Below are 26,520 nucleotides of genomic sequence, written 5' to 3'. Positions count from 1 at the left end.
GGGTCGGGGGTTATGAGGACGGGGGCCTGGGTAGGGAGTGGGAGTCCTTGTCTGGCCTCGAGGTATAAAGGTTGAAGGTGGAGCGGTGCTGGGAAGACCTGGGAGAGGAAAGTGCTGTGTGCTTCCTGTCACCTGCCATCAACGCCCAGGGTTCTCCATGCTCCTGGTTTGGGGGGAGCTGTGAGAACTGATGTGGCCACCTTGGTGACGTGGCCACCTTGGTAGCCAGAGAGTGATCTCGAACAGAGGCTCATCAGCACCGCAGCTGCCATGGGGTAGCATCACCTGGCAGGGGGCCAGGGGCTGTGCTGGCTCCTGGTGGGACGTGGAATGCTTTCAGGTGGGGTCTGAACAGTCACGTGTGTCTTGGTATTTATGTTTTCACGCATGCCGGGAGGAAGCGCATTGAGCCAGAAACTAATGGTTTCACAGGTGTCGGTTCTAGGCTGCTGCAGTATAATATTTGCGTGCACCAAGTGCAGTGGGCTCAGGAAAATGTCATCTAAGAAATGTCAGTGGCTCTCAGATGTGGAAAAACACAGAGGGAGTCCCTATGTGAGTGGAGCAGGGGCCGAAGGCCGGCCTCACTTGGGGAGAAGCCTCCATCTCCAAGCTCTGCACATGGGGTTGGCCACGCATGCTCCACCCCCCACCCCACCCTGTGGAAACCCTGCTTGTGGAGGCGCTTAAGGGATGAGAGCTGGAGAGATTCCAGGGCAAGGAACCCGTGGGGTTCCTCACGGACCCGGGGAAAAGCCAGGGTCCCGCCAAGTCTGTGGAGCAGAAAAATATTGTTTCTTGCAAAACGGCAGGGAAGATTTGGCAGGATCTATAGCTGGGGGGCTGGGTGTCACCATAACAACGGAGAGCCAGAAGCCAGCAGACTTAGGGGCAGGCTTCTGATTTCTAGGGATGCTGGCCAAACCCCAGGTGAGCCCCAGTGGGTGTGGGGTAGGGTTAGGGTTAGATCAGGGCCTGCTGAACACGGGTTGGGTTTGGAGAAGCTCAGCAGGGCCCACCCTGTGCTCACGTGTGGCCATTTCTTTAGCAATTGCTGTGACTGGGTGTCAGGCTGGAGGAGGGGGACCCCCAGGCGTACAGCTCCGGCTGGTTTTGCTCCAAAACTTCAATTTTAGAGAAAGAGAGAAACGAAGTGGCACAGACAAAACAGGCCGCCTGGGACGCTGGGGCCCTGTCCGTGGCCTCCCCAGAAATGGGTGCAGCGTCTCAACTGCCGTTCCGGCAGCGGCAGGGTCTGCTCTGACTCCAGCCCACGGTGAAGACATCCAGTTCACAGCCATCACTCCTCCTTAATCCTCAGGGCACCCCAGAGGTAGGGGTGGGGGTGGTTGAGATGTGGAGACTGAGGTAGCGGAAGGTCAAGTGATGCCCTGGCTTCCTGGCCGGTGTGGGGTGGAGTTGTGTGGGACGTGGGAGGAGGTGGCGAGTTAGATGGGGAGACTCCTGGGCCCCTGCCAATCCCAGGCAGAGGACTGTCTGAGTCATCAAACAACTCGGGTTTTGACTGTGTTGCCTGCCTGCCTTCCTCCCTGTGTAGCTTCGGCGGGTGTGATGAGCTGTGCCCACCCCAGGCTCGGCCTGGCCTTCTGTCTATACAGGGGTCCCCACTGGTAGCATCTTGCTTTCAACAGACAAGGTAATCTGTGGACCTCCCATCTCTCCCTCCGCCAGGGAGAGCAAACTTGGGAAGAATAGGCACATGGCTCTGGTGGCGGCTTCAGAGCTGAGGCCAAAATGGTAGACGGGGGTCGGGGGACCCTCCAGGCTCAGGCTGTCTTGCTGGGTCCAGTCCAGCCTAGCAGGCCTTGTGCCACCTTCCAGGACATCCTCACCTGGGAAGGCGATGTCCTCCCCAACGCCCTCCATGCTCCCCGCTGATCTGTGAACACGCACGGGTCACGTCTTTGTGTCTTTAAGGTCCTCGGTGGGGACGGGCTGGGCTCAGGGCTGAGTCCTACGACCCTGCTCCTCCCCTGTGCCGCCCCTGACCACGGCCTCCCCAAGGCTTCCCTCACTGCCCTCCCATCTCTTTGCCCCCATCTTCTTCCTCTTTTCTTTTCCACCTGATCTCTAAGCACTGGGGTTTCAGTGGCCACCAAGTTCAAATGCAGCTCCAGACCCTCCTACCTCAGCTCCAGATCCTCTGAACAAAGCATCCCCACGGGGGTGCTCACAGCAGAAGCCCGGAGTCCTTTTCCAGCCTCCCTCCCCTCGGTGGGGCCGGCAGACCGGGGGCTGACACCCCAAGGTCTCCACCCTAGTCCAAGGTGCCAATGCCATCCTTCATCCCACAGCAGCCCCTCACTTCCATGTAACCCTCCTCCCAAGAAGCCGGAGCCACTGCCATCCCTGGACCCTTGGCCTGGCCATCCCTTGCTCACCAGCTCTGCCTCGCCAGCTCTCACGGCCTTAGGAGGATGTGCCTTGGGCCCCAGGGCCTTTGCAAGGCTGCGCACACTGGGCACACTTCCACCCTGGGTGTGCCACCCTCCTCCTCGCTCACTCCTGGTTGGCGCTGGGCTCCTGACTCCACTGACTGGGAAAACCCAGTACTTTCTTCTTCATGCAGACAAATACGTAATTACGGATCACTATGTGTGTCCCCCTGCCCTGCCATGGGGCTGTGTGTTCTAAGGAGCAGGGGCCAGCCCATCCCACTCAGGCCGCAGGCCCAGGCAGTGGCACAAGGTGAGAATAAATGCCCACAGTGCTTCAGGAGGATTCCTGTTTCTTTCCTTTCTGCTCCTGTGACTCTGGCCCCTCCATCCCTCCGGAGGGGCCTCATTTAAAAAAATTATTTTTTACTTTTATTTTTAGAGACAGGGTCTCACTCTGTTGCCCAGGCTGGAGTGCAGTGGTGCGATCACAGCTCACTGCAGCCTTGAACTCCTGGGCTCAAGCAGCCCTCCTAACTCAGCCTCCTGAGTAGCTGGGACTGCAGGCACACACCACCACCCTTGGCTAATTTTTTATGTTGTAGAGATGGGCTCTCGCTACGTTGCCCAGGTTGTGAACTCCTGGCCTCAAGCCATCCTCCAGTCTTGGCCTCCTAAAGAGATGGGATTACAGGTGTGAGCCACCATGCCCAGCCTCAGTTTTGAGGATATTCCTGGCTTCTGGAGAAAGCTCGGAGCCCTCACGTGAGCCCACTAGTGCAGTTTCCACCCATTACTGGATATGGACCCTCTCAGTAAGAGGGGACGTCACAGAGCCTTAGACCAGCACCCTGTGCATTTGCTGGGTGCACCCAGGTGGACCCTGCCCGATGCCCATGAGGCTGAACCCATTTGTAGCCCAGCGAGGGTAGGTGACCACACAGCACGGGTCACCCAGGCATCAGCATGTCCAAAATAGCTCCTGCCCTGGGGGTGGGCGCCAGCACCCTGACGGGGTGTTCACCCAGCTGGACAAGCATCCCTGTTTGGGCAGTGGGCCGGCAGCCACCTCGCCGCCCACACAGATGGCTCTTATGTGCCTGACCTGGGGGCAGGGAAGAGAGGGGGTGCTGCCCCCTACATGGGGATATCCGGGGCAGGGAGGGGGTCACAGGGCAGGGGGCTGCGCGGTGGCCCCACTATCAGGCTTACCTTCCTTAGCTAATCCTGAACTCAAGAACAACGCCGCTAAGGCCGTGAGCTGGACCTCAGCCCTCCAGAGCCCCAAGCCCCCATCTCCCTTACTTGAGGCCTCACAGGGTGGTCTGTGCCCCCAGGATCCCTATGTCCTCGGCTCTGGCCACAGTGCCTCCTGCTGTTGCTCCGGTGGTCCAGGCACCACCTCAGGACCCCCCACCCTGCACCCAATGTGTCCTGCGCCCAGAATGCTGCTCCCCAGGATATCGATAGGATGGGCTCCCTCACCCCCACAGACCTTTCCTGGCAGCCTGCACACCCTGCAACCTCTTCTGGAAAAGCCCAGGTCCGCCTGGATGGAGAGAGTTTCTCTTCGGCGGAGGGAGGGTCACGGCTCTGCCCCTCATGTCCACCTGGCGCTTTCCACCTTTCTGAGAGCAGCAGCCACTGTGAAAGGGACCGGGTGCTGGGCGTTTTCTGGGTGCTGGACCTGTGGGCACACCCCATCCCCTACTGCCTGGTCCACACACTGGCTGCGTTTACAGACAGAGATCTGGAGCTCAGAGGGGCTCCAGGTTTGAGAAGGGCCCGCGGGGGGCGGGGGGCAGCCCCTTCCTCCTCCTGCAGAGTCTTCCAGACTCGGAGAGGGTTCGGGCCTGCAGGGCGCCCCCAACCCCCCGGAGGCCGCGGGAGCGCGGGAGGGGTGGAGGAGGGACCCGGGAAGGCATGAATGGATGCGCCGGACCAGGGCGGGAAGCGGCGGCCGCGGCGCGGGGTGGGGAGGGCTCCGGCTGCCAACCCAAACAGCCCGGCGCGCCTCGGCCCCGTGTTTAATCCACAAAAATTTCCATCTGCCTCCGGAGCACTCGGAACCCGGGCAACGAAAGGCTGTTCGCGCGGCAAAGTAAACAGCGGCTCCGTGCAGGGGCTGCCGTGCGCCGCCCCCGGCCGAACCGCCAGCGTCAGCCATTTTGTGGGCGCCTCGGACCACAGCGAGGCCGGAGCCCCCTGCGCGGGGAGCGGCCCCAACATGCGGGGGCCCCTGGGCATCCACCTGCCGCCCCACCCCGCGCCGGGAGCCCCCCAGCCGCGCGCGGCCCCGGGGCGCACTAAGGGGCGCGGGACGCCCGGGCCTCCGGCACCGCGCGGTCTCCCGGAGGGGGGGCCGGGGCGTCTATTTTTGGCGGTGACCAAGCCGCTGTTTAATATGCAGAACCGGCCGGGGGCAGGCTGTGCCCTGACCCGCAGGGCGACACGTTTAAAAAGGGGCCCATGTTGACCAAAAGACGTGTTTTTCTGAGGGTGGCCAGGGCAGCCGGGCAGGGTGTGCCACGCATCCGAGGCTGTGCGCTGCGCTCTCGCCCTGGGCCCTGCGGACCCCGCCATTGACGCTCTTGACTGTGGATCCACACGCGGGGGTGCCCAGCAAGGCCTCTGCCTCCGCCGGGCTTCCGCACCTGCCACGCCCCTGCCACCTGCTCCCCATCCCAGGCTCTCTCTGAAGCCGCTGCACCCGCAGAAGCTGACACACACTTGAGCTGCATGTTTAAAAACACTGAAAGTTCCTCTCTGGCCAATATTGGAGGCCTATAAATAGAGCCACTCAGGAGAGGCTTGAGGGTGGCAATTGTCCCCCAGACGGGCTAAGAGAGAAACACCCCAAGAAAGGGAGACGCTAGTGCAGGGAAAAGAACAGTTCTTGGGGGACTGCTGAGGGTAAGAGAGGCAAGAAGCCGCTGGATAGTCGGGGAGACCAGGCTTGGATTCAGGAGGCACGACCAGGGCCACACAGTGGGGTCGAGGCAGAATTTGAACTTACAGAGGGGGCCCTGATGGTCATCCTCATACTCCCAGCCTCAGAGCGCTGCCGTCAGCCAGGCAGGCCTGGACCCAGAGCTTGTGACACTGCCCACTCCACAGGGCCTTTGCACATGAGTGATTGGCAGAGCGGTGCCACATCGTCCCCTCTACTGGGGGCCAGGAGGCCTAGGCCCTGAGAGCCCACATGACTGCTCAGGTCTCACAGCCATGGCTTGTAGGTGGAGGGCTTGGACCCCAGCCACTGGCTCCCAAGGCACAAGAGGAGGTCAGGGTTTTGCCTTGTGTGGGATGGGAAGGGGGTCTGTGTGCCGGCCTGGCTGCACAGCTGGATGCTGGGTGTGGATGCGCCACACCTGGATGAGGACCCTGAGTGATGATAAGACCCTCCTATGGGGCTCAGGGTCCTATGGGTAACCGAGGGTGACAAAGTGAGACTTTGCCCGCAGGACGGGGCTTGGCCGGGCTGTCTCAGTAGGTGCTGGGCTGTGCTAGGGCACTGCTGACGGGGCTGTCCTGAGCCCTGTGGTAGAACCAGAGGCAGTGCCAACTCCTGGTGTCACCAAGGTGGGGACACAGTAGACAACCCTAGCAGAGGAGGAGGACAGAGCCACATCGGACAGGCTTCTCCTCTGAGCCGGCGCTCTCCACAGTCCCATCAGCCAGCCACAGTTAGTGGGGGCTGTCTCTGTGGCGAGTTGAGGGTCATTTGGGCTCATGGTATGGCAGAGGAACCTAGGGGCCAAAGGGGTGTGAACCCCCCCAAGTCCTGGGGCAGGGCTGGCAGGGCCAGAATCTGCAGCTGACAAGTGCCTTCTGCCAGACCCTGGCAACCTCACAGCAACCTATCCAAGGATGTGCGGCACAGAGAGGGGCCCCTGAGTGGGCAGGGGGCTCCAGGGATGTTTGGATTGTAGGTGGTCCTCCCAGGGGAGACCAGAGGACCAAGGTGGGGACTTGTTTCTGAGGCTCCTTTTCCCATCACACTCACCTCCACCTGAAATCACTCTACCAGGGGAAAAAGAAACACCTCTAAATAAGCACACCAACTAGCTGATGTGTCTCAATCTTGGACAAAGCGAGAACTCATGGTGGATCTCAGAGCCAAGCCCACGGCGGTCCCAGTACCCAGGAGCCAGTCCTGGGAAGGAGGAGGCTGGCAGCCCCAGCATCCTGGAGCTCGGCTGTTCCCTGGCCTCCCTTTCCAGCTGTGTCCCAGGTTGTTGGTATGGTTTCATAGAGATGCGATCACGTTCCTTGGCAACTTAGGTTTCTTACTTAGTGACCCATCAACAATATCCCTCTCGAGCAATGATGGCCGGCAAGCTTGTCAGGGGTCGGCACTGGGGCTGCGGCGTCCCACAGGCAGGAGGTGCCTCAGTGTATACGACACCTCTCCACAGACAAACAGGTGGTTAGAGCTTGTTGCATGACAAAGCTTGAGGGCAAAGCCTGACCCTGGTGCTTTTCTTTCCTAGGAGTGACGACGGGTTTCTACCGCAGTGTTAGGGTCCCTTCCAGGAACTGTCACTGCGGTAATTCCCATCCCCCAGGAAGACCGAAGAGTGCCTGCCCTTCCGCATCCATGCCAGCAAAGGGTATCATCATTTCCTTACATTGTGACTTCAGGGGTGTGCATTCCCCTGGCCACTGGCAGTGCCACTCTCTTTCCACAGAAGGTTGTGGGCCCTGCTGAGCTGTGGTTCGGAGGTGCCTGCTGGGTCTGGTTCTAGGTGTGGCCTTTGGGGGTGGCCTGAAGTTGGGGGACGGTACGGGGCCTCGGTCTCTGGCCGGGCCAGCCATGATGGCTGTGGGAATGCCAGGCCCGAAGGGCTCTGACCTCAGGCTCCCGGGGATCAGACTCAACCTGGCTCCAGGGGCCTCCCGCAAGCCTCCCCTGTGCTTGCTGGGCACAGGGACTCCCTGGCAGACACATCCACCCCTGCGCAGGATCGGGGTGGCGGTGCTCAGCGTCAAACGCCGCTTTCATTATAGGTTTATCTTTGGAACCCCAGACAAAACAGGGCTTGTGTGGTTTGACTGAAGCGCAGCCCCTCAGGACTCTGCCATCCACTAAGACGGCTCCTCAGGAAAGAAAAAATACACTAACCTTAAAATAACCGGTTCCCAGAATAGCAAACTAATGACGGCTTCTAAAGGGAGCCCTTTGATCAGTCAGAGCCCCCGCCTTTGCCTATTTACGGCCCTGTCACTCAAGAGCAGCCCAGCAGCTGAGAGAGGAGTGTTGGGGGGGCAGAGGGGAGGGGGAGCTGCCCAGGAGAGACAGAGCTGGGGCTGCCAGGGCAATCCAGGCTGCCCAACTTTCTGATGCAACCAGCCCCTTGGTGGCAAGGTCCCCCCGGCCTCTGTGACAGCCTGGATGTGTGTCCCGCATGCACCAAGGAATACTTCTCACAGTCTCCTGAGCAGCATCTTCCAGTTGCGAAGCTACGTCAGGGAACAGACCTGGCTGGGGTGAACGAGAAGGAATCAGAATCCCAAGCAGTCGTTCCTTAGGGACCTTGGGGAGGCATGGGTCACGAGCTCTGGGGACTCGAGGCGGGGGAACTTGGGGAAGACGCAGTAGAGAAGGAGCCCAGAAGGGGTCTGCAGGGATGCATCTCTGTTGGGGGCATGGGGTGGAGAGGGGCACCGGGGGCCTGAGATGACCGCTAGCTACTGGAATGTGCTCTCCGGGAGGGTCCCTGCCACCTACATTCACCACCTTCTGTGGGCACTCACTGAGCACTTCCCTGGGCCTGGCCTGGGTAAATGCGGGGGAACCACACTCACCTCCCCACACACGCATAGGGGCATGTCCATCTAAAGCAGCGCTGTCTCAGAGCTGAATCTGCACGGCAGAGCGCCGGAAAAGTGGTGACTGAGACCGAGGAATGGAATTTTCATTTCATTTTAATAAATTAAAATTTACAGAAAGATCCTTCATTCAGTTATTAGAAAACTCTTAAGTATGTTTGAAATGACTTAGGCATGGGAATCTCCTTTTTCAATGGTAAATTTTATGAAATCTAAATACAGACCAAGTTTGGCTTTTGAAGACCCAGTATGAAGAGAAGAATGTCAACAATTTCAAGAGTTTAAAAAATATTAATTATATATTGAAATGATATTTTAGATCTATTGGGTTAAATAAAATATATTATTGTAATCAATTTTACCTATTTCTTTTAAATTTAAGAAAAGTGGCTATTAGAAGATTTAAAATTATATCTGTGGCTAGCATGGATGAGCTGACCAAGAAGTAAGGGAGGTTGAGGCTGGAAACTCAGTGAAGTGGAATCCCCAGAGGTAATAGGGGCCCTGAAGACGTTTGATGAATGGGATGAACTTGAGCTTTGGTTTCACCAGGGATCCATGGTTAGGTGTCAAAGCCTGCCCCACATAGAGTCTCATAGCAGAGACTTACATAAAGCTGTGAGCCTCAAAAGGCTCTACCTTCAGTGTGAGGGCCAGTGAAAAATCTCCTACTCCCTGAGAAGTTTGTAAAGAAAACTGCATTACTGCTAAGAGAAGGAGAACAAGTTCTGTCCTGGAAAGTCATTTTCACATGCTAGTCCATGCTCAGCTTGGAGGCTCTAATTCACACCACCGAGGTTGCCTAGAAAACTTTGAGCCTAGAATTGAAAGTCCAGGCGGGCAGTACACCCACATATGTGGCAGTGGAAAGGGTAAACATGATTCCTCCTCGAGGACCCCAACTCCACACCAGGCTTCAAAAATTCCCACCAATCAATTTTAAAATACATAAGTTTACAACGAAAAAAACACAAAGGAAATGAAACACCATGAATGAGAGTCAGCAGAAGAAAAAATCAGACAGGGATGTGAACTCAGAAATACTTTAGATACTGGAATTAAGAGAAACTCAATATAAAATAGCCATATTTAATACACTTCAAGAAAATTTTAAAGTTTGAACATGCAAGTAAAGAGGAAGATACAATTAAAATGACCTATCAGATATGAGTAAGAGCCCAACAGAACTTTTATAAATAAAATAATATTTGAAGTTTAAAATTCACTGAGCGGTTTTAACAGCAAATTAAACACAGTTAAAGAAACAACAGGAGAACTGGAAGATGGATTCCAGAATACAGTACAGACAGACAAAGTGATTTTTTTAAAAAAGGTTAAGAGACGTGAAGGGGAGTAAGATGGTCTACTACTGGCCAATAAAAATTCCAGAAGGAGATAATAAGACTGAAGTGAAATCTTAAGATGTATTAGCTGAGAATAATCTAGAACTGATACAAGATAACAAACCACAGAGTAGGATGGCCCAGGCAGAACAAAAGAAACCTATTAACTAACACATCCTAGTGAAAAATGCAGAACACTACAGTCAAAGGAAAGATCTTAAAGGCAGCCAGAGACAATATTGTCTTCCAAGGAGCAACCATTCATCATTTTCATTCTTAACAGTGACAGTGGAAGCCAAAAGACAGTTCGATAATATTTTCAATGTGCTGAGAAAAAAAGAATTTTGATAACCTAAGGCCTATAATTTTATAATTGGTGGAAATATTTTTTAAGATGACAGTAGAATGGTCGTTTGCAGACAAAATCTGGGAGTTTTTCACTGAAGAAAATTTAAATGAATCCCTCAGCCACATGAAAAGGTAATCCCAGGTGTAAGACCTGAGATAAAAAAGAAATGACAAATGACAAAGAGGCAAATGGGTGAGTAGATTTAAACAAACATTGATTGTATAAAACACTACCAATTAGTGGGTTAAAAATTAAACATGGTTCAACTAAAATATACAACAGCAAAGCACCAAGTTAGGAGGAGAATGATTGAAGTTACAGTGTTCTGGGATTCCTATTTTTATACAGATATGGGTAGATATAGCAATTACTTCTGATATATATTCATTTAAAATGTTCTAGGTTAACCTTTACAAGAAGAGTAGTAGAAAACATAACTTCAAAACCAGTAGAGAGAAAAGTAGAATGAGAAGTCATAATGTAATGAGAAGCAAGAAAGAGGAGAAAAATAAATATTAAAGATTTAGTACAAACGGAAAGCACAAAATACACTGTTAGAAGTCAATCCAAATCTATTAGAAATCACATTAAATGTAAATGCATTAAATGATTTCAAAATCCTCAGTAATATAGTGTTTACAAAAGACAAACCTAAAATCATATGGTTATAGAATTAAAAAGAAAAGGATTTAAAAAATTGACATCAAAATCAGAAAAGAAAACCAGACCAATATCGTTTATGAATACAGGTACATTCTTTTTTCCTTTCAATCAGATTTCCTAGGTTGAAGATATAAACATTCTTAACAAAATATTAGCAAACCAAATCCAGCATCATATAAAAAGAATCATATACTATGCCCAGGTAGAATTTATTCCAGACATGTGAGACTGAAAATTAGTTAAAGGTATTATACCACATCAGTAGAATTAATCTGAAAATTAGTTAATGTATTATACCATATCAGTAGAATAAGGAATAAAAACCACAGGATCATTTTACTAGACACAGAAAGAGCATTTGAGAAAATTCAATATCCATTCATAATAAGAACTCTCAATACACTAGGAATAGAAGGAAATATTCTCAACATGATAAAAAGCATGTATGGAAAACTCAGAGCTAATGGCAAATGACTAAATGATTTTCCCCACAAGATCTGCTCTAGTCACTTCTATTCAAAACTTTTTTTGGAAATGCAAGCCAGTGCAATTAGGCAAAGCAAAGAAATTAAAGGCACTGATGGGAAGGAAGTAAAAATCGTCTTTATTGACACATGACATGATCCTATATGTAGAAAATCTTAAGAAATCGATAGCAACAGCAAAAATGACTAAAACCAAGAACAGAAAAGTCATAGTTTACAAGATTGATACAAAAATTTAATGTTATTTCTATATACTAGTAATGAACAATTAATTCAAAATGAAATTAAGAAAATAATTCCATTAACACTAGCGTGACAAATAAAATATTTAGGAGTAAATGCAACAAACGAAGTATAAAATTCATATGCCCCAAAACTGCAAAATATCACTGAAAGAAATTAATTAGATCAAATAAACAGAGGGATATACCATGTTCATTGATTACAATACTCGATTTTGTTAAGATGTCAATTTTCCCTAAATGGATCTATAGATTCAACACAATGCCTATCAAAATCCAGCAGGCCTTTTTTCTAAATCGACAGGTTGAAACTAAAATTTATATGAAAATTCCTAGGACTTAGAATGGACAGAAACAATTTGAAAAAAGATGAACAAAATTTAAAAACTTACATAATTTAATTTCAAAACTTACTGTAAACCTATAATAATCAAGACAGTATAGTATGGGTTTACAGAAAGGCATATAGACCAACAGAATAGAATTGAGAATTCAGAAATAAACCCATACATTTATGGTCAACTAATTTTTGACAAAGAAGCCATGATAATTCAAAGGAGGAAAAGGAGTATTTTCAACAAATGATTCCGGGGCAATTGGATATCCATAAGTAAGAACAAAACAAAACAAATCTGGACTTTACCTCATATCATACCCCAAAATTACCACAAAGTAAATATAGACCTAAATGTAAGAGCTAATGCCATACAACTTCTAGCCGCGGGGAGAAAACCAAAACAGGAGAAAATGTTTATGGCTTTGGATTAGGCAGAGTTCTTAGATAAAACATCAAAAGCCTGAGCCATATAAGAAAAGACAAATTGAACTTCATTAAAATTAAAAAGTTTTGTGATTTAAAAGATGTGATTAAGGAAATGAAAAGACAGTCACAGAATGGGAGAAAATATTTGCAAGTCATAGATCTGATAAAGGACTTGTATCCAGAACATATAAAAAACCCTTGCAACTCAATAATAGAACAGACTACTTAATTAGAAAATGGGCAAGAGAGTTGAATAAACATTTCACCAAAGAAGACTATGAATGGCTAATAAGCACATGAAAAGTGGCTCAACATCATTAGTCATTAGGGAAATGCAAATCAAAACCACAATGAGATACCATTACATACTCACTAAAAGGGCTAAAATAGAAAAGACCATGTATTTGCAAGGCTGTGGAGAAAGTGGAACATTTATACATTACTGGTGAGAAAGCAAAATGGTACAAATCCTTTGGAAACAGTTTAGAAGTTTCTTAGAAAGTTAAACAGAAATTTACCCTATGCCTTCTCGGTAAGAATAGAGCAAGCAGATAAAAACATTCCAATGAATATATAGAAGATTTGAACAGACCAATTAACAAGCTTGTTCCAGTGGATATAAACATAACACTACGCCCAACAACGTCAGAATATACCTTGTTTTCAAGTACAGAAGGCACATTTACAAAAATTGACCACATATTTTTGCCCTAAATCATATTTCAAAACATTCTAGAGGATTACTATCATGTGGCTTGCTTTCTCTGACAAGAGGGCAACATGATGAGAAAGCTGTGCTGCAATTATAACAATGACAAGAACCACATTGCTACAGAACTCCTAGGGTAAACAAGAGATCATAGTGCAGATTAGAAAAAGACTGAAGTGAATAAAGATTACAATTAAATGGCATATATCAAAATGTGGGAGATGTAGTTTGAATGATATTTAGAGGAAGAATGTATAGCCTTAAATACGTACCTTAAAAATTTAGAAAGCCTGAGATTGACAGTGGTTAAACATATTAAAAAAAAAAAAAAGAGAAATTTAGAAAGCCTGAAAATTAAGAATTATCCTATTCTTAATTTAGAGAGGTTAGAGAAAAAACAGTATATTAAGGCCAAGTAAATAGAAGGAAGAAAATGAGAAGTGAATGAAACAGAAACAAAATCACAATACAGAGGATCAGCAAAGGCAGAAGTCTGCTAAAAATATTAATAAGATGGGTGAATAGTGGCAGGTTTGACCACTAAGAGGGAAAACGGTGAAGGCACAAATAAATAATATTGAGAATAAAAAATGGGACTAAATGCTAATGTGACAGACATGAAAATAATAATAAATGCCAATAAACATGGAAAACAAGATGAAATGTATAAATTCCTGGAATATATGGCTTGTCAAAACTGATACAGAAAGAAATAGAAAACCTGAACAGTCCATAATTTATTAGAGCCATTGAACCGGGAATGATGAATCTTCCCACAAAGAAAACACCAGGCCTAGATGTCTTTACCTTCAAATTCCATCAAACATTTGAGGAGAACAAAATTCTAATCTTATACAAAATATCTCAATATAGGAAAAGAGGGAACACTTCTTAACTTAGTCTGTGAGGCTCACATACATTTGATACCAAAACCTGATGAAGACCTTACAAGAAAGGAAAATTCTGTATCTATCTCACACATAAATATTGGCACAAAATTTCTGATATATTAAATATCAGTAAGTGAGATTTCAGCAGTGTTTAAGAAATAATATACAATGTGAAAGATTGGTGTGCATGGGGAGAGGCTGGAGACCGCATATATGGCTGGAAAAATAATCCAGGTAAGAGATGATAAAGGCCCAAATTCAGCAGGGGTTGGGCTGAAGGGTGGGGATGAACGGCAGCGAGGTGGCCCCGGGGGCACAGCTGAGAGAACTGATCAGGACAAAAAAGCCTTGGGGTCCAGCTTGTGGGCCTGGTGGATGGAGGAGTCACACTGTAATGAGGAAAAGGGTAGCAGTGTCTAGCGGCAAACACCCAATTCTGGGAGGCTGGGCCTGCCTGCATCCTGGAGGTTGGGGTCAAGCACGCAGCTTGGTAAAGGCACGGTTGGGGTGTGGTTGTGGGAGTCTTGGGTTGGGGGCATTTTTACCCTGGAGGTCTGGCTTCTGGGACCGGAGGCAGTGAAAGGGGTATCAGGTGGTGGGGGCCCCTTCCCGCCCAATGCCCTCTGAACTGGGGCATGGAAACCCAGGACTCCCCTGTGTCCGGCTCTCAGCCATGAACATTTCCGGCAAAAACAGAGAAGAAAGAAACCCTCCCAGTCCACTGTGCTCCTCATATCAGCAAAAGCAGTATGAACTTAGCTTGCAAAATAAACAGGGCCCAACGTAAACAGTGCAGCAGGTCCTGGGGACCAAGCTAAGAATACAGGCTGGGGAGGAAGACTAGAGTGGCCTCTGCCATCAATTCCTCAGCGTCCAGGGTACGCAGCCCCCACACTGATTGCCAGCCTTGCGTGGGACTCCAGGAAGCCCAGTGAGGCCAGACGGGGAGTGGGCAGGGCCAGCCCTCTCCAGACCCCTCCTGACTGCCTACATTGGCTCCTGGCCCACACCGAAGGCCCTGGGCCCTGCTGCTGGTGCCCCTGCCTGCCCCTAGCCTCAGCCTTCCTTAGCTCTTCATATGAGCTGCGGGTGATGATGAAACCCCTCCTGTTCTCTCCACCTCATCTCTCACGCCCGTCTATGTCATTCTTGGGATGAAATGTGTAATTTCATTTCTCTTTACCTAACCAGCTGTGTGACCTCAGGCGACTGCTCAGCCTCTCTGAGCCTTGGTTTCCCCATCTATAAAAGAGGATTTATTTGGGCATTTGGGCAAATAAGGAGTAGTCTCCAGAATAAAGAAGATAATAATCTAAGATGAAAACAGAAGGGGCATGAGGCAGCTTTTGTGACTTTTGATCCTAAGCACACAAGCAGAGTCAAACCCTCTCATCTGATGAGGGAGGGAGGCTAGCAGGAAGTGGACTTGCTGTAAGGAGGCCCCTGGGTCTGTGGGTGTGGGTGGGTTTCTGCTCTCCACACCCTGGAGTGAGGCAGAGCCTGAGCCGCCAGGCCACGCACAGGGGTGGAAGTGATCCCAGGAATGAGGGCGTCCTGCAAGATGGGTGGGGGCTCTGTGTCGGAGCAGAGACGCTGCACTGTCAAGGGAGAGTTTTGACGAGGCCGCAGGAGGGGCCCAGCCCCCTCTCCCCAATGCGGGCCCCTGGCCAGGACACAAAGGAAGAAGGGGCTCCCTGCCAGGGAAACGGAGGCAGCCCTGAACGAGCTCAGCTGGCCTGCACTGGCGAGCTCCCTGCAAAGGGACACTCCAGGCCTCCCTGCTCCTTCACATGACCCCTTCCGAGAGGGTTGTCAGCTGGCTGCGCAACCCAGAGGCCCCTTCCCCTCCTCGCTGGGCCTCTCATTTCACGGCTAGGCGAGCCAGCCTGGGATGGGACTCACTGCACAGCCCAGCTGAGGGGCTGAGCTGAGCTGAGAAAGCAGTTGGGGGCTGGGGCCTTGACTCCCTTCCAGCAGGCAGCCAGACCGGCGGGATGGGGTGGGGGAGGGTGCCGGTGGGGAAGACCAGGGGCTCCGGCTGGGGTTGGCGGGGCTGGCGGGCATTGGCACCGCGTGCTGCACGCCTGCTGGGCCTCCAAGGGCCGGGCGGCTGCTGGATTTCCTGCCCCTACTTCCCAAAGTCAGCAGGATTGCGCTTGGGTGTTTACGGTCCTGATGGCTGCACTGATAACAGAGATAACTCGAGCCAGGCTGTGCCACCAAGCCCTCCAGGCCCAGCCAGGCCCTTTCCCAGGGTCTGTCCCTGAGGGGGTTACCAGTCAGTGGCAGGGCCGGGACTGGGTAGCTCAGGTCAGCACAGCTCGGTCAGCTCCTTGATGGGCAGCTGGGTTCCAGGCAGACCCCTCGGAGGGGCTGAGATTCAGTGTGGACTGTGGGTGCCACTCCCCACCTCAGAGACCCCAGACAGGGGACTCCAATGTTACAGCAGGGAGCCAGGGACCACTAGGGCTGTGCCTGCAGAATCTAACAGAATCCTTGTGGCCCGGGCTCAAGGCCTGACAGGGCACCAGGACATGTCCCCAGCCTTGTTCTTAAACTTTGCCCTAGGGATCAGGGACTCGGAAAATGCTTCCCTCTGCTCAGATGTGAAGAAATCTGGGTGCATAATTCTGTGCCTTCAAGGCCAGCACTGGCCCCACTGCAGGCCCCCGCACCAACGTTGGCTGACCGAGGACCGCGTCCTTGTTCCCAGGTCCAGCACACTGCTGGACAGCAGCTGTGCATGTCGGAAGGGGCCGCCGCGCTTCAGGAGGCGCTGTCTGCCACCCACCATCACCCCCACAGGATGCCAGGCTCTAGGTCTGGGCTTAAAGGGTGACCTGTCCCATGGAGCAGGGGCAGAGCCATAAGAAAGGCCTGGGACAGCAGTGCAGGGGATGGAAGTGGTGGAGAAAGGCAGGGGCTGCCCCCTGCCCATGCTATCCGGAAAGGGCCACCAGGACCCCTCATGACAGGGATGTTCACAGGCTGGAGGAGGAGTGAAGTGGGGACTCAGTGCTGCTCCCTTGCTCTACCATGGCTTTCCTCGATGTCTAGAAACTCCTGGCCATGCCAACAACACAGGGTACCCGGCTCTGCCGTACTGGGTGTGCCAGCCAGGAGTCACTGGGCCCTTGTGCACAGACAAACCCAAGGAAACACCTCGTTCCCCAGGCAGCAGACAGGCCACGGCTCCTGGGCCTCTGAGCTTGCCCGCCCTGTGAACTGACCTCTCCCGGGTCTCGCTTCCTGTCCTGCCAGATGGGTGCCATCTCCCACTGGGCCATCTGCCTGGCAAAGGCCCGCACCAGCCCTGCCTTGGCCTGTGCCGACAGAGGGAGGCCAGGCCCATGGGATCAGGGTGTCGCAGTCACACAGCCCCACAGGCCCAGGCACCTGAACAGCAGCCCCGCTGTTTCTGCCTGACCCAGTTTGCTGGTCTTAGGGCCCCATGGCCGCCCCAGGCCATGGGCAGATGGTGCCAGGTGGGGAGAGGGTGACGCTGCAGGTCCTGGGGGCCAGGACGGGTGGGGCAGGCGCGGGAGCCCGGGCTGGGCTGTGCCTGCCCCGCCTGCCCGGCTGCAGCCGAGATGGAAGCAGGCCAGAGCCAGGCGTTGCCGGGGAAACCGGGCGGCAGACGCACTCCCTGCCCAACTGAAATTCCTCTATTTTTAGCCTCTCAGCTACTTTCAGATAAAGTCCATGTAGACGGGCGAGCTGTTCAGCAAGATAACAGCCCGCTTCAAACCACAGAGACTTCAAAGGGCAGTGGTGGGCTCAGCCATGGGCCCGAGAAAGGCCCTCCCTTTGCCCAGATCCACTGGCGGCTCCCAGGGTGCCCGGGGACAGGCTCTGGCCTGAGGGACCGCGGGGCGGGCACAGAGCCTGGCAGGGATCGGGGGCCTGGTGGGTTTGGGGTGAACAGAACATGCCTCTCTTCCCAGGAACCCATCCCAACTGGGCCCTGTGTCTCCCTGAGCCCTTGGCTGGCCCCAAGTGGAGGCCCCAGACAGCTGGGCCCAGGAGAAGGCAGGGATGTGAGGCCAGTTCCTGCCACCCTTCACTCAGGACACAGCCAGGAGGCTCGCAGGGCACAAAGCAGACTAGGAGAGGCAGTGGGAAAGGGCTGGGGGAGGGGCACTGGGTGCCACCTGCTAGTAAAGACGCCACTTGTCAGAGGACGAGAAACCAGCCTGGCCTGACTCCTTCCATGGGGACCAATGCCCAGCCTGGTGGTCAGTGGGCCTGGGGCCCTCTTGGGAGCTGCTGGGTGGGCTGCAGTGAGCACTGGCAGGAAGGTGGCAAGGCCTACAGACCCTGGGCACCACTGGAGCTTTGCGTCCGCACGCAGATGCAGGGAGGTGCCTGCTGGGCTCAGGACGCTGCTCAGAGCTGCTGCGGGCTGGCGCGTGAGCCTACCTTGTCTTCTACCCGGTTCAGGCGGGCGCCAATTGTGTTGCTGCCACGATCCTTGCTCTTTTCTATGGGGGTAAAACACCCAAATCAGGGCGGAGTGCTGGGGTGGGCTTGGGGAGCAGGGTGGTGGGGCTGGGGGAGGTAGCTGAGAGTCACAATGCTTAAACCTACTAGGACATTTTTAAAAAGTGTCCTATGACAAAAATACCAAGGGTGGTTCAGTGGGGCGGCATGGCTGCAGCTGGGGACCTAGGCTCCATCCTGCTCCACCTTCTCCATTTCTGACCTCTGAGAGCCCCAGGGGATGCCTCCGCTGGCCACACTGCTGGCTGTGGAAGCCATCACACTCATTCCCAGGGCACCACAGGCCTGACTCAAGGCTGGAGGACACAGCCACTCCACCTGCCCCCTCCATGCCAGCCCATACTGTGAGCCACGGGTTCTGTTTAAATTTGGGCTAGGGAAACCCCAAGGAGTATGCCTTTTCCCTGTCATTCCCCGGCATGACTCACAGCCCGGTGCCTAGGGGATCTAAGGAATTTGGCCGAGGGGCCAGAAAACCGGCCCCCAGGCTGCCACTAGGCGCTTCTGTCCCTCTCAACTTGAGCCCTGCAGAGCCCCCACCCAGAGTCTCTTGAATTCCAAGCTGGCAGCTCACCCCACACAAACCCCACCCCAGGCCCATCCCCAGGATCACCCCCTTCTGCAATGCTGCCCTGGGTTCATGTTTCCACACCCAGAGCCTAACCTCAACGCCCTGGAATTTAAAGGCACCCAGGTAGGTTCTTATGCAACCTGAAAATTCCCTTGTAAAACGTACTTTGGAGCCACTCTGCTAAGGGTGGGGTCTACCTCCCCTTACTCCCTGGCTTTCATTTCGTGTCATGCACTTGGAGGCCCAACGGCCCATTCTGACATCGTAGGGGGGCCAGGAGGGCAGAGGTGTGGGTCACGGGGCGCAGAGCAACTGATGCAGAAACCCACCTGAGACGGCGATGAACAGCGATGGCTTCCCGATGGACTGGTCCAGCCTGGGAGGGAGGGAAGGAGAAGGACGCCGTTTCATACCTGGCCCCAGCACTGCACAGATGCCCAGCCATCCAGGGGACAGACAGGTTGATATGCCTGGCAAGACAGTGCACTGCCCACCCACTCTGGGGACACCCTGACTCTAAGACCTGCCAGGCAACTCCCAAGCCTCCAGAGGGCCATGCTCCTGAGGGGGCTGAGCGGGGAGCCCAGAGGGGAGGAGTCAGTGGGCTGCCCCTCAGACTGCCTCCCTGGGGAGGAAGTGTGTCAGCCATGGGCAAGGCAGCCTGACTCCCCACCTGTGGCCAGAATGGTCACGGGCTCCCAGCCACACCCTGTAACACATGGAACTAGTTCCCAGGCGGCAGAGGCACGGCTTCTCCCAGCCTGCGCAGGCCCGGGAGGACGGTGCTGATTCCAGGGGAACACGTTGGCTCCCCACAGTCAGGGTCCCCAGGGGTGGAGGAGGTGGTCAGGAGAAGGGGGTGGTTGAGAGGTGAGAACTCAGGTCTCCGCCCTTCCCTCCTCCTGGCACTGCTTATTGTGTGGCTGGGGCTGGGCTGGGCAGGACCCGGGCACCCTCCCCGCTGCCTCTCGGCCGTGCCTACCTCCTCTGCAGCTCTTTGATGCGCACCATGAGGTTCAGGTGGCCCTGCGAGTACTGCTCTATGACGTCCCGCACGTCGTAAGGCTTCCGAGCTTGCTGCGGGACAGAAAGACATGCGTCACTTCCCCTCCCTGTGCCCCAGTTGTGTGGCTCTAAGTGCAGGTGGTGACAGTGTCTGCCCTCAGGAGGCTTGTGAAGACCTGGGAGCTTGACTGTGTGGTGATGGCATAGGCCTGGTCCCAAGCATGTACAGCGGCGGGGCTTGTCCCCATCAGCTTGGCCACGGGGCCCTGGGTGGCCCTGGGCCATCAGCTTGGCCTCTCTGTGCCCTAGCTTCCTGCCCACTCACCAGCTGTGGCCTGCTTACTCCCCTCCCCAGGCTGCCAGTCCCGGTTCTCAATGGCTTCAGGAAGAGCTGGCCCAGCCAAGGGGCTGAGGAGCAGCACTGTGCCAGGCACTGACCAGGATGCACAGCTCTGCATGGCCATCACCCACCGGGGCCCCAGATTGATCCTTGACATGCCCACTGGCTGCAGCCCCCGCTGTCCTCAGGGCAGGGAGTGGGTCCACTCTGTATCCTTCCTGCCAGCTTATGCCAGGCAGCAGGGGTGGCCCCAGATGACAACCTCAGCCTGCAGTACTTGCTGCCTGCCAGTGACAAACATCTGCTTGGGCTCCCGTAGCAGGGCTGGGGCCACGTGAGGCAACGCAGGTGACCCCAGGGCTCCCAGGCTTGGCGGCAGCTCTGGACAATAAATGGGACTCAGGTAACATCTTGAAACCACAACAGAAAGCAAAGTGTCTCATGATATCAGCAAACCCCAAGCCGCATTTGTGGCCTTGCTCCTAAGGGCCTCACCCAGGTGGAGCAGCCAGGCTGAGTGGGGGTTTGATGGCCTAGGAAGGCCTTGGCCCTACAGGCAAGCCAGCACGCAGGATGAGAGACTGCCTCTATCCCGAGGGGCCGCTGGGTGACTGGGTGGGGGCCAGAGCAGTCATCATCAGTGCTCAGATAGCCACCTTAGCACTGGGCTAGGGGTTTTCCTGCCTTTTGCTGGGGAATTTGCAAGGCCCAAGAGACAAGCCAAGCAGCTTGGTGGGGAAGGGCAGAGCAGGGCCAGCCCAAGTCCGAGGGAGGCAACAGAGGCCGAGGATGGGAGAGGAGGAAGCTCAGGTGCTGTTGAGGGCCCAGGCTGGGCCTGGGAACATGCCCTCCCTGCCCACCTGCCACCTCTCTTTGGGGTCCTACTCCTGAGATCAGGGTGACCTTAGCCTGGGATGCAGCCACTTCCACCTTGGCAAATTGCAAGTTCCCAGATGGGGAGCCCCTGAAGTCAGGTCTCCACATACCCACTTTCAACTCTGGACACACTTCTGACTTGCTCAGGGGTTCTGCCACCAATGCCGGAGGCTTGGAGTTCTTACAACACACCTAACATTGTTTTGGACCCCAGGAATCCCAAGGCAGGGCAGAGACCTCCTCCCTCCCTTCGGAGACTGGGCCTCCGAAGTTTAGGGGGTTTCTGTTCCACCTGACACCAGCAGGAGGGTCCTCACTGGCAACACTAGCCACTGTCTGGGTCCTGAAGCAGAGACTCTGAGATCAGGGGGACTGGGAGGGGGCCCGTGTCCTCACAAAGCAGTTGTGCCCAATGGAAAGAAGGACCTGCTGCTCCTGCGGCCACACTGGGCACCAAGATTATGGCATTGCCCAGAAAGGACATACCAAGGCCTGTGGTAGGGTCAGGCATGGGGTCTGACTCTAGGCAGATCCTCTGGCCTGCCATGCACTCCATTTGATAACAGCCATAAAAACGGTACTTATGTACAGGCTAGTGATCATGTCCTCAGTCCTTCTTCTCTCTTCTGTAAGGTAAAACACTGAGCTCTGTTTCTCTCTTCTGTAAAATGGGATGCTGAGCCCTGTTTCTCCTTCCTATAAGATGGGGATGCTGAGCTCCATTCTATAAAATGGGATGCAGAGCCTTGATCCTCTTCTCTATAAGTTGGGGTGCTGAGACTTGTCTCTCTCTTCTATAAGATGGGATGCTGAGCCCTGTCTCTCTTTTCTGTAAAATGGGATGATGAGTCCTGTTTCTCCTTCCTATAAGATGGAGATGCTGAGCTCCCTTCTTTAAGATAGGATGCTGAGCCTTGATCTTCCCTTCTGTAAGATGGGATGCTGAGCCTTGATCCTTTTTTCTGTAAGATGAGATGGTGAACCCTGTCTTTCTAATCTGTAAGATAGGATACTGAGCCTTGATCCTCCTTTCTGTAAGATGAGATGCTGAGCCCTGTCTCTCTCTTCTGTAAAATGGGATGCCAAACCCTGTTTATCCCTCCTATAAGATGGAGATGCTGAGCTCCCTTCTGTAAGATAGGATGCTGAGTCTTGATCCTCCCTTCTGTAAGATGTGATGCTGAACCCTGTCTCTTTCTTCTATAAGTTGAGATGCTGAGCCTTGATCCTCCTTTCTGTAAGATGGGATGCTGAGCCCTGTCACTCTCTTCTGTAAGATGGGGTGCTGAACCTTGATCCTTTTTTCTGTAAGATGAGATGCTGAGTCCTGTCTTTCTCTTCTGTAAGATGAGTGCTGAGCCTTGATCCTCCTTTCTATAAGATGGGATGCTGAGCCCTGCCTCTCTCTTCTGTAAGATGAGTGCTGAGCCTTGATCCTCCTTTCTGTAAGATGGATTGCTGAGCTCTGTTTCTCCCTTCTGTATGATGGATTTTCTAAGCTCCCTCTGTAAGATGGGATGCTGAGCCCTGCCTTGCTCTGCCTTAAGGGAGGGAGTGAGGATGACACAGGATGGGAGTTGAGAAAGGTCAGGGAATCCTACGCTAGCACCATGCCAGAGCCAGAGTCAGAGCCAGCTCTGGCTGAGCCTCTCTTCAGCACTCACTGAACGTGGCATGAGTCGTGGTGGTGAGCCTCTGCAACCACAGGGCTCTGTGAAGCTGAAGCGTGAGGCACTGCTCCAGGCATGCTGGTGAGGTATGGGCAGGTGAAGGGAGGCAGGGCAGCAGAAAACCAAGACCTGGGAGTCCCTGGGCCACTGTGACCAGGTAGGGGCAGGTGTGTGTGATAGCAGCCTCTGCAGACACAAATGCTTTCAAACAGGCCTGTTGTGGGGGAGAGATATTATGTGCCTGAGTGTGTGCACGTCTGCAGGCTCAGGGCTGGGTGGGGCCTGTGAGCAGAGAGCTTCCCATACTTTCAGCCACAGACTTACCTGGTGGAGGGCACAGCCCAAGAAGGCTCAGCGATGCCCGTCGACCACCAGGACCCATGGCCTGGTGGCATCCCAGCCCACCAAGACTCATCCTGGATCCACCAAGATTCCTGCTAGGATCTGGTTAGGGCTCATGGGGGCCTTTGTCAAGTGGTTGTCTGGTGTTGGGCTAGAAAGCAGCTTGACTTCAGGAGGCTGGGATGAGCTGAGATAATGCAGGCCCGTCCAGACTGACGGTGGATGGGCAGTTCGAGGCAAACTTGAAGGGCTCGGAGGCTCTGGCTCCTCGGGCCAGACACAAGGGTGGCTGGCCAGGGACTTATCGGCCAGCAAGGCAGGCAGGGGGGTCAACCCGCCACGTCAGCAGCCCCTGAGGCCAGCGGGGGTGGGGTGGGGTGGGGTGAAAGCAAGCAGACAGGCTGGCGTGGAGGAAGGGAAACAGCCTGTGCGCTGGGCTTGGGGAGCCCCTGGAGCTGCACACAGCTCCTCACTGCCAAAGGCTACTGCTCCCTTCGCCCTGGCCCCACCCCTCATGCTGCCCTCAGCAAAAAGAGCCAGCTGGTGAGGTCGGAGGGAGCCCCAGCAGCTTTGTGCAGGAGCCTCTGTGCCCTGCAAGGGTCCTGCTGCTGCCAGGTTTCTGCAAGGCTCCCAGGGCCAGGCGCAGGGGAGAAGCAGGGAGTGAGGTGGGGTTTCCCAATCTACTGCAAAAGCCTCCTGGGCCATTCTCAGGGCCCTGGCCTGTGTCCTAAGGCAGGAAAGGGGACCCCCGCCTGGAAGGCAGTGCAGGACTCAGCGTGTTCCTTCCCAGGGACCAGTTTTTTCGCCTGTGGCTCAGTGGCAGGGCCTGCAGGGGCTGGCACGGATGATCTCTCTCTCTCTTTCTCTCTCTCTCTGTCCCTCTCTCTTTTTTGTGTGTTTGTTAATTGTTTATTTACCAAGAGAAATGATTTCTTGGCCGACATGTTCATGTTTCACAGTTCAGGAACACAGGTCACTGACAAGCGTTTAGGTAATTCAACCCAAAGAAATCCTTTATATTCCAAAATCACTCTCACTCTGAAAAACATCAGCCTTTCTCATCTCCTCACACTCTTTTATGGCATCATAATATCTGTAGAAATCATGTGCCTTTTTTCTTGGTCCAGCCACATCAAACTTAGAGAGAGCTGCAATCCCAGGTATACAAGGAATGCTCCAACGACATGAAATTGCAGACGAGTGGCCAGGAGGCCACAAGACTGGAAGCCACGGTGGTTATTATCACGATAGGATATCCTCGATCCCAACCTCCATGCCAGTGTCCTTCCTGGCTGATGGAGAAATGGATGGCTGGATGATCTCTTGACCTAAGCTGGAAGCTGCCCATACCACCCCTGGAGCCGGGCCTGCCCAGGTCCACAAGGATCTGCACGTTCTGCTGGGTGCCCTCAGACTTTGGAAGCAGCCCCCAGGATGCCCACCTGGTTCAGTTCTGCAAGCCTCGGTGGGCTCTGGCTCTTCCCTGCTGGGACTGCTGTGCACCCTCAGGCCAGGCACCAGCCGCACCCTGGGAGGCTCCCTGTGACCCTCTGTTCTGCTGGGGTGACGTCAGCTGCTTCGGCTGTCACGACCATGCTGTTCTCTGGTGAGCTGACACATCCTGGCCCTTCCCATGGTCTCATCTGCCCTCGGGGGACTGCCCTGCCCAGACCTGAGGCCCAGGGGGGGTTCCTGCAGCCCCTTCCCTGCCTGGGGAGAGCACTGGTGCTGCCAGGAGGCCGGCCCCTCTCTCCCACTGCCCCCGAGTGAGCTCCCTGCTCCAGCAAGGCCCTCTATGCCAGTACCAGTGAGAGAAGACGGTCCCAGAATGGAGATACCTTGGTCCACAGGGGCTGTCAGATCTCCCTGAGAACATGCCAGACAGATCTCCAGGTGCTGGCCAGCCCTGGCATTTATCATGACCTTTATTTCGACTGCAAGAGGTCCCAGGCCCTGCTGGGAGTTTTGACATAACTTGGTTCAGTTAAGTCATGAACCCCCTGCTCTCCTGGGCGGATGCGGGCAGGAGGACCAGCTGAGAAACACCACCACGGGAGGGCTGTGCGTGCAAAACCCCCCTGGAGGTGGTGGCCGGTGGCCAGGATGAGGGGCCGTACCCTGCTCTCGGTAAGGGCCTGGCAAAGGGCTGTTCTTGGGGCTCAGAGCGATGGGGGGCCTGGTGGGTGCTGGCCCAGCGTTGCTGTGGGCGAGTCCTAGGTGAGGCACGTGCACATGATCTTGTGCCAAACCCTGAGGCTCTCGTTCCCATCATAGCCGGGGAAGAACTTGCCCAGGGCTGCCTGGGCCAGAGTCTACACCCAGACCGCCCTGCAGAGCCTGGAGGCTGCAGCAGCTCCAGGACCAGGGTGGGTGGAGGCTCCACCAAGGAGACTGTGGGCAGGCCTTTGTCGATCCTGGGGCCTGGCATGAAGGCATGACGACAGGGGACCAGATTTGAACTCCACTGTCAGTCCGTCTGGACGGGCCTGCATTATCTCCACTCATCTCAGGCTCCTGAAGTCAGGATGATCTTTCCAGCCCAACCCCACATGACGACTTGACAAAGGCCCCCATGAGCCCTAACCAGACCCTGGCAGGGAGCATGGTGTCTCCAGGATAAGTCTTAGTGGGCTGGGATGCCACCGGGCTGTGGGTCCTGGTGGTCAGCGGGCATTGCTGAACCTTCTTGGGCTGTGCACTGTACCTGGTGAGGCTGTGGCTGAAGGTACCGGGAGCTCCCTGCTCAGGGGCCCCACCCAACCCTGCTCCTGCAGACATGCACTCACTCAAGCATGTCACACGCTCTCTGCTCTGAGGGACTCCGGCAAGTTACCCCCCAGCCTTCCCAGCTTTGTGATCTACACGCGGTTCCCACGCCTACACACACATTTCCAAGCCAGGACTCAGTCCCCCACCCACCGCCTCCATCCGAGGAATGTCCCCAGGGCAGGAGGAGGGGAGACCTGCCTGCTGTCAATGGCGTTCTCTGCGGGCCATAAACTCTGGGGGGCCCAAGGGGCGGCTATAGAGGTCCTGCCCCTGGAGGAGTTTGGGCAGCTCATGGAAGCCCCCGCAAAGCTCCAGTCTCACCCGGCCAAGGGCACCTCACCTCTAATGGAGCAGGGTCCAGCCTGCCTCTATCCTCCCAACCCAGAGGGTAGGGGAGCAGGGAATGAGAGTGCTGAGCCACTATAGGACAGGGCTGGGGGTCTGGGGGACCTACCTTCTGTCTCGGTGACTCAGGGCAGGCTCTGCACCACCTCTGAGTCATTCTGATGTCACCCTCACGACTCTCACTAATGCTGCCTGCACGACCCACCCCACGGGAGGACTGAGTGAGCCGCATGGCCGCTGCCTTTCTACTTAGCGGAGAAAATGCTGCCTGTGTCCCTGGTTCCAGGTGGGGTCTCTGAGGATGTGTCTTTTGAGGGGCCTGCCGTCTGGGGTCTGGCGGGGTGGGCGCTGTGAGGTCTCAGATAGGCCTGCCTGTGTGGCTGGGGGCAGAGGCCTTAACAGCCTCCACTGTGGGCAGGAGAGAAGCCAG

At 54.1% G+C, this 26,520-nt stretch overlaps 1 protein-coding gene across 1 annotated transcript in view; it reads right to left on the bottom strand.

Annotated features, from left to right (window-relative positions):
* Window positions 1–26,520, bottom strand: part of KCNQ1 (potassium voltage-gated channel subfamily Q member 1) — a 392,318-nt gene that overhangs the window by 53,500 nt on the left and 312,298 nt on the right. The window contains exons 13-15 of the mRNA XM_017507721.2: window positions 19,726–19,820; window positions 19,073–19,119; window positions 18,092–18,153 (exon numbers count right to left, since the gene is read on the bottom strand). Coding sequence (XP_017363210.1) covers window positions 18,092–18,153; window positions 19,073–19,119; window positions 19,726–19,820 — 204 coding nt within the window. The remainder of the gene's footprint in view (window positions 1–18,091; window positions 18,154–19,072; window positions 19,120–19,725; window positions 19,821–26,520) is intronic.

This window comes from Cebus imitator, unplaced genomic scaffold (assembly GCF_001604975.1).
Source record: "Cebus imitator isolate Cc_AM_T3 unplaced genomic scaffold, Cebus_imitator-1.0 Scaffold384, whole genome shotgun sequence".
Taxonomy (NCBI): domain Eukaryota; kingdom Metazoa; phylum Chordata; class Mammalia; order Primates; family Cebidae; genus Cebus; species Cebus imitator.
This window is presented reverse-complemented; position numbering and strand designations above follow the sequence as displayed.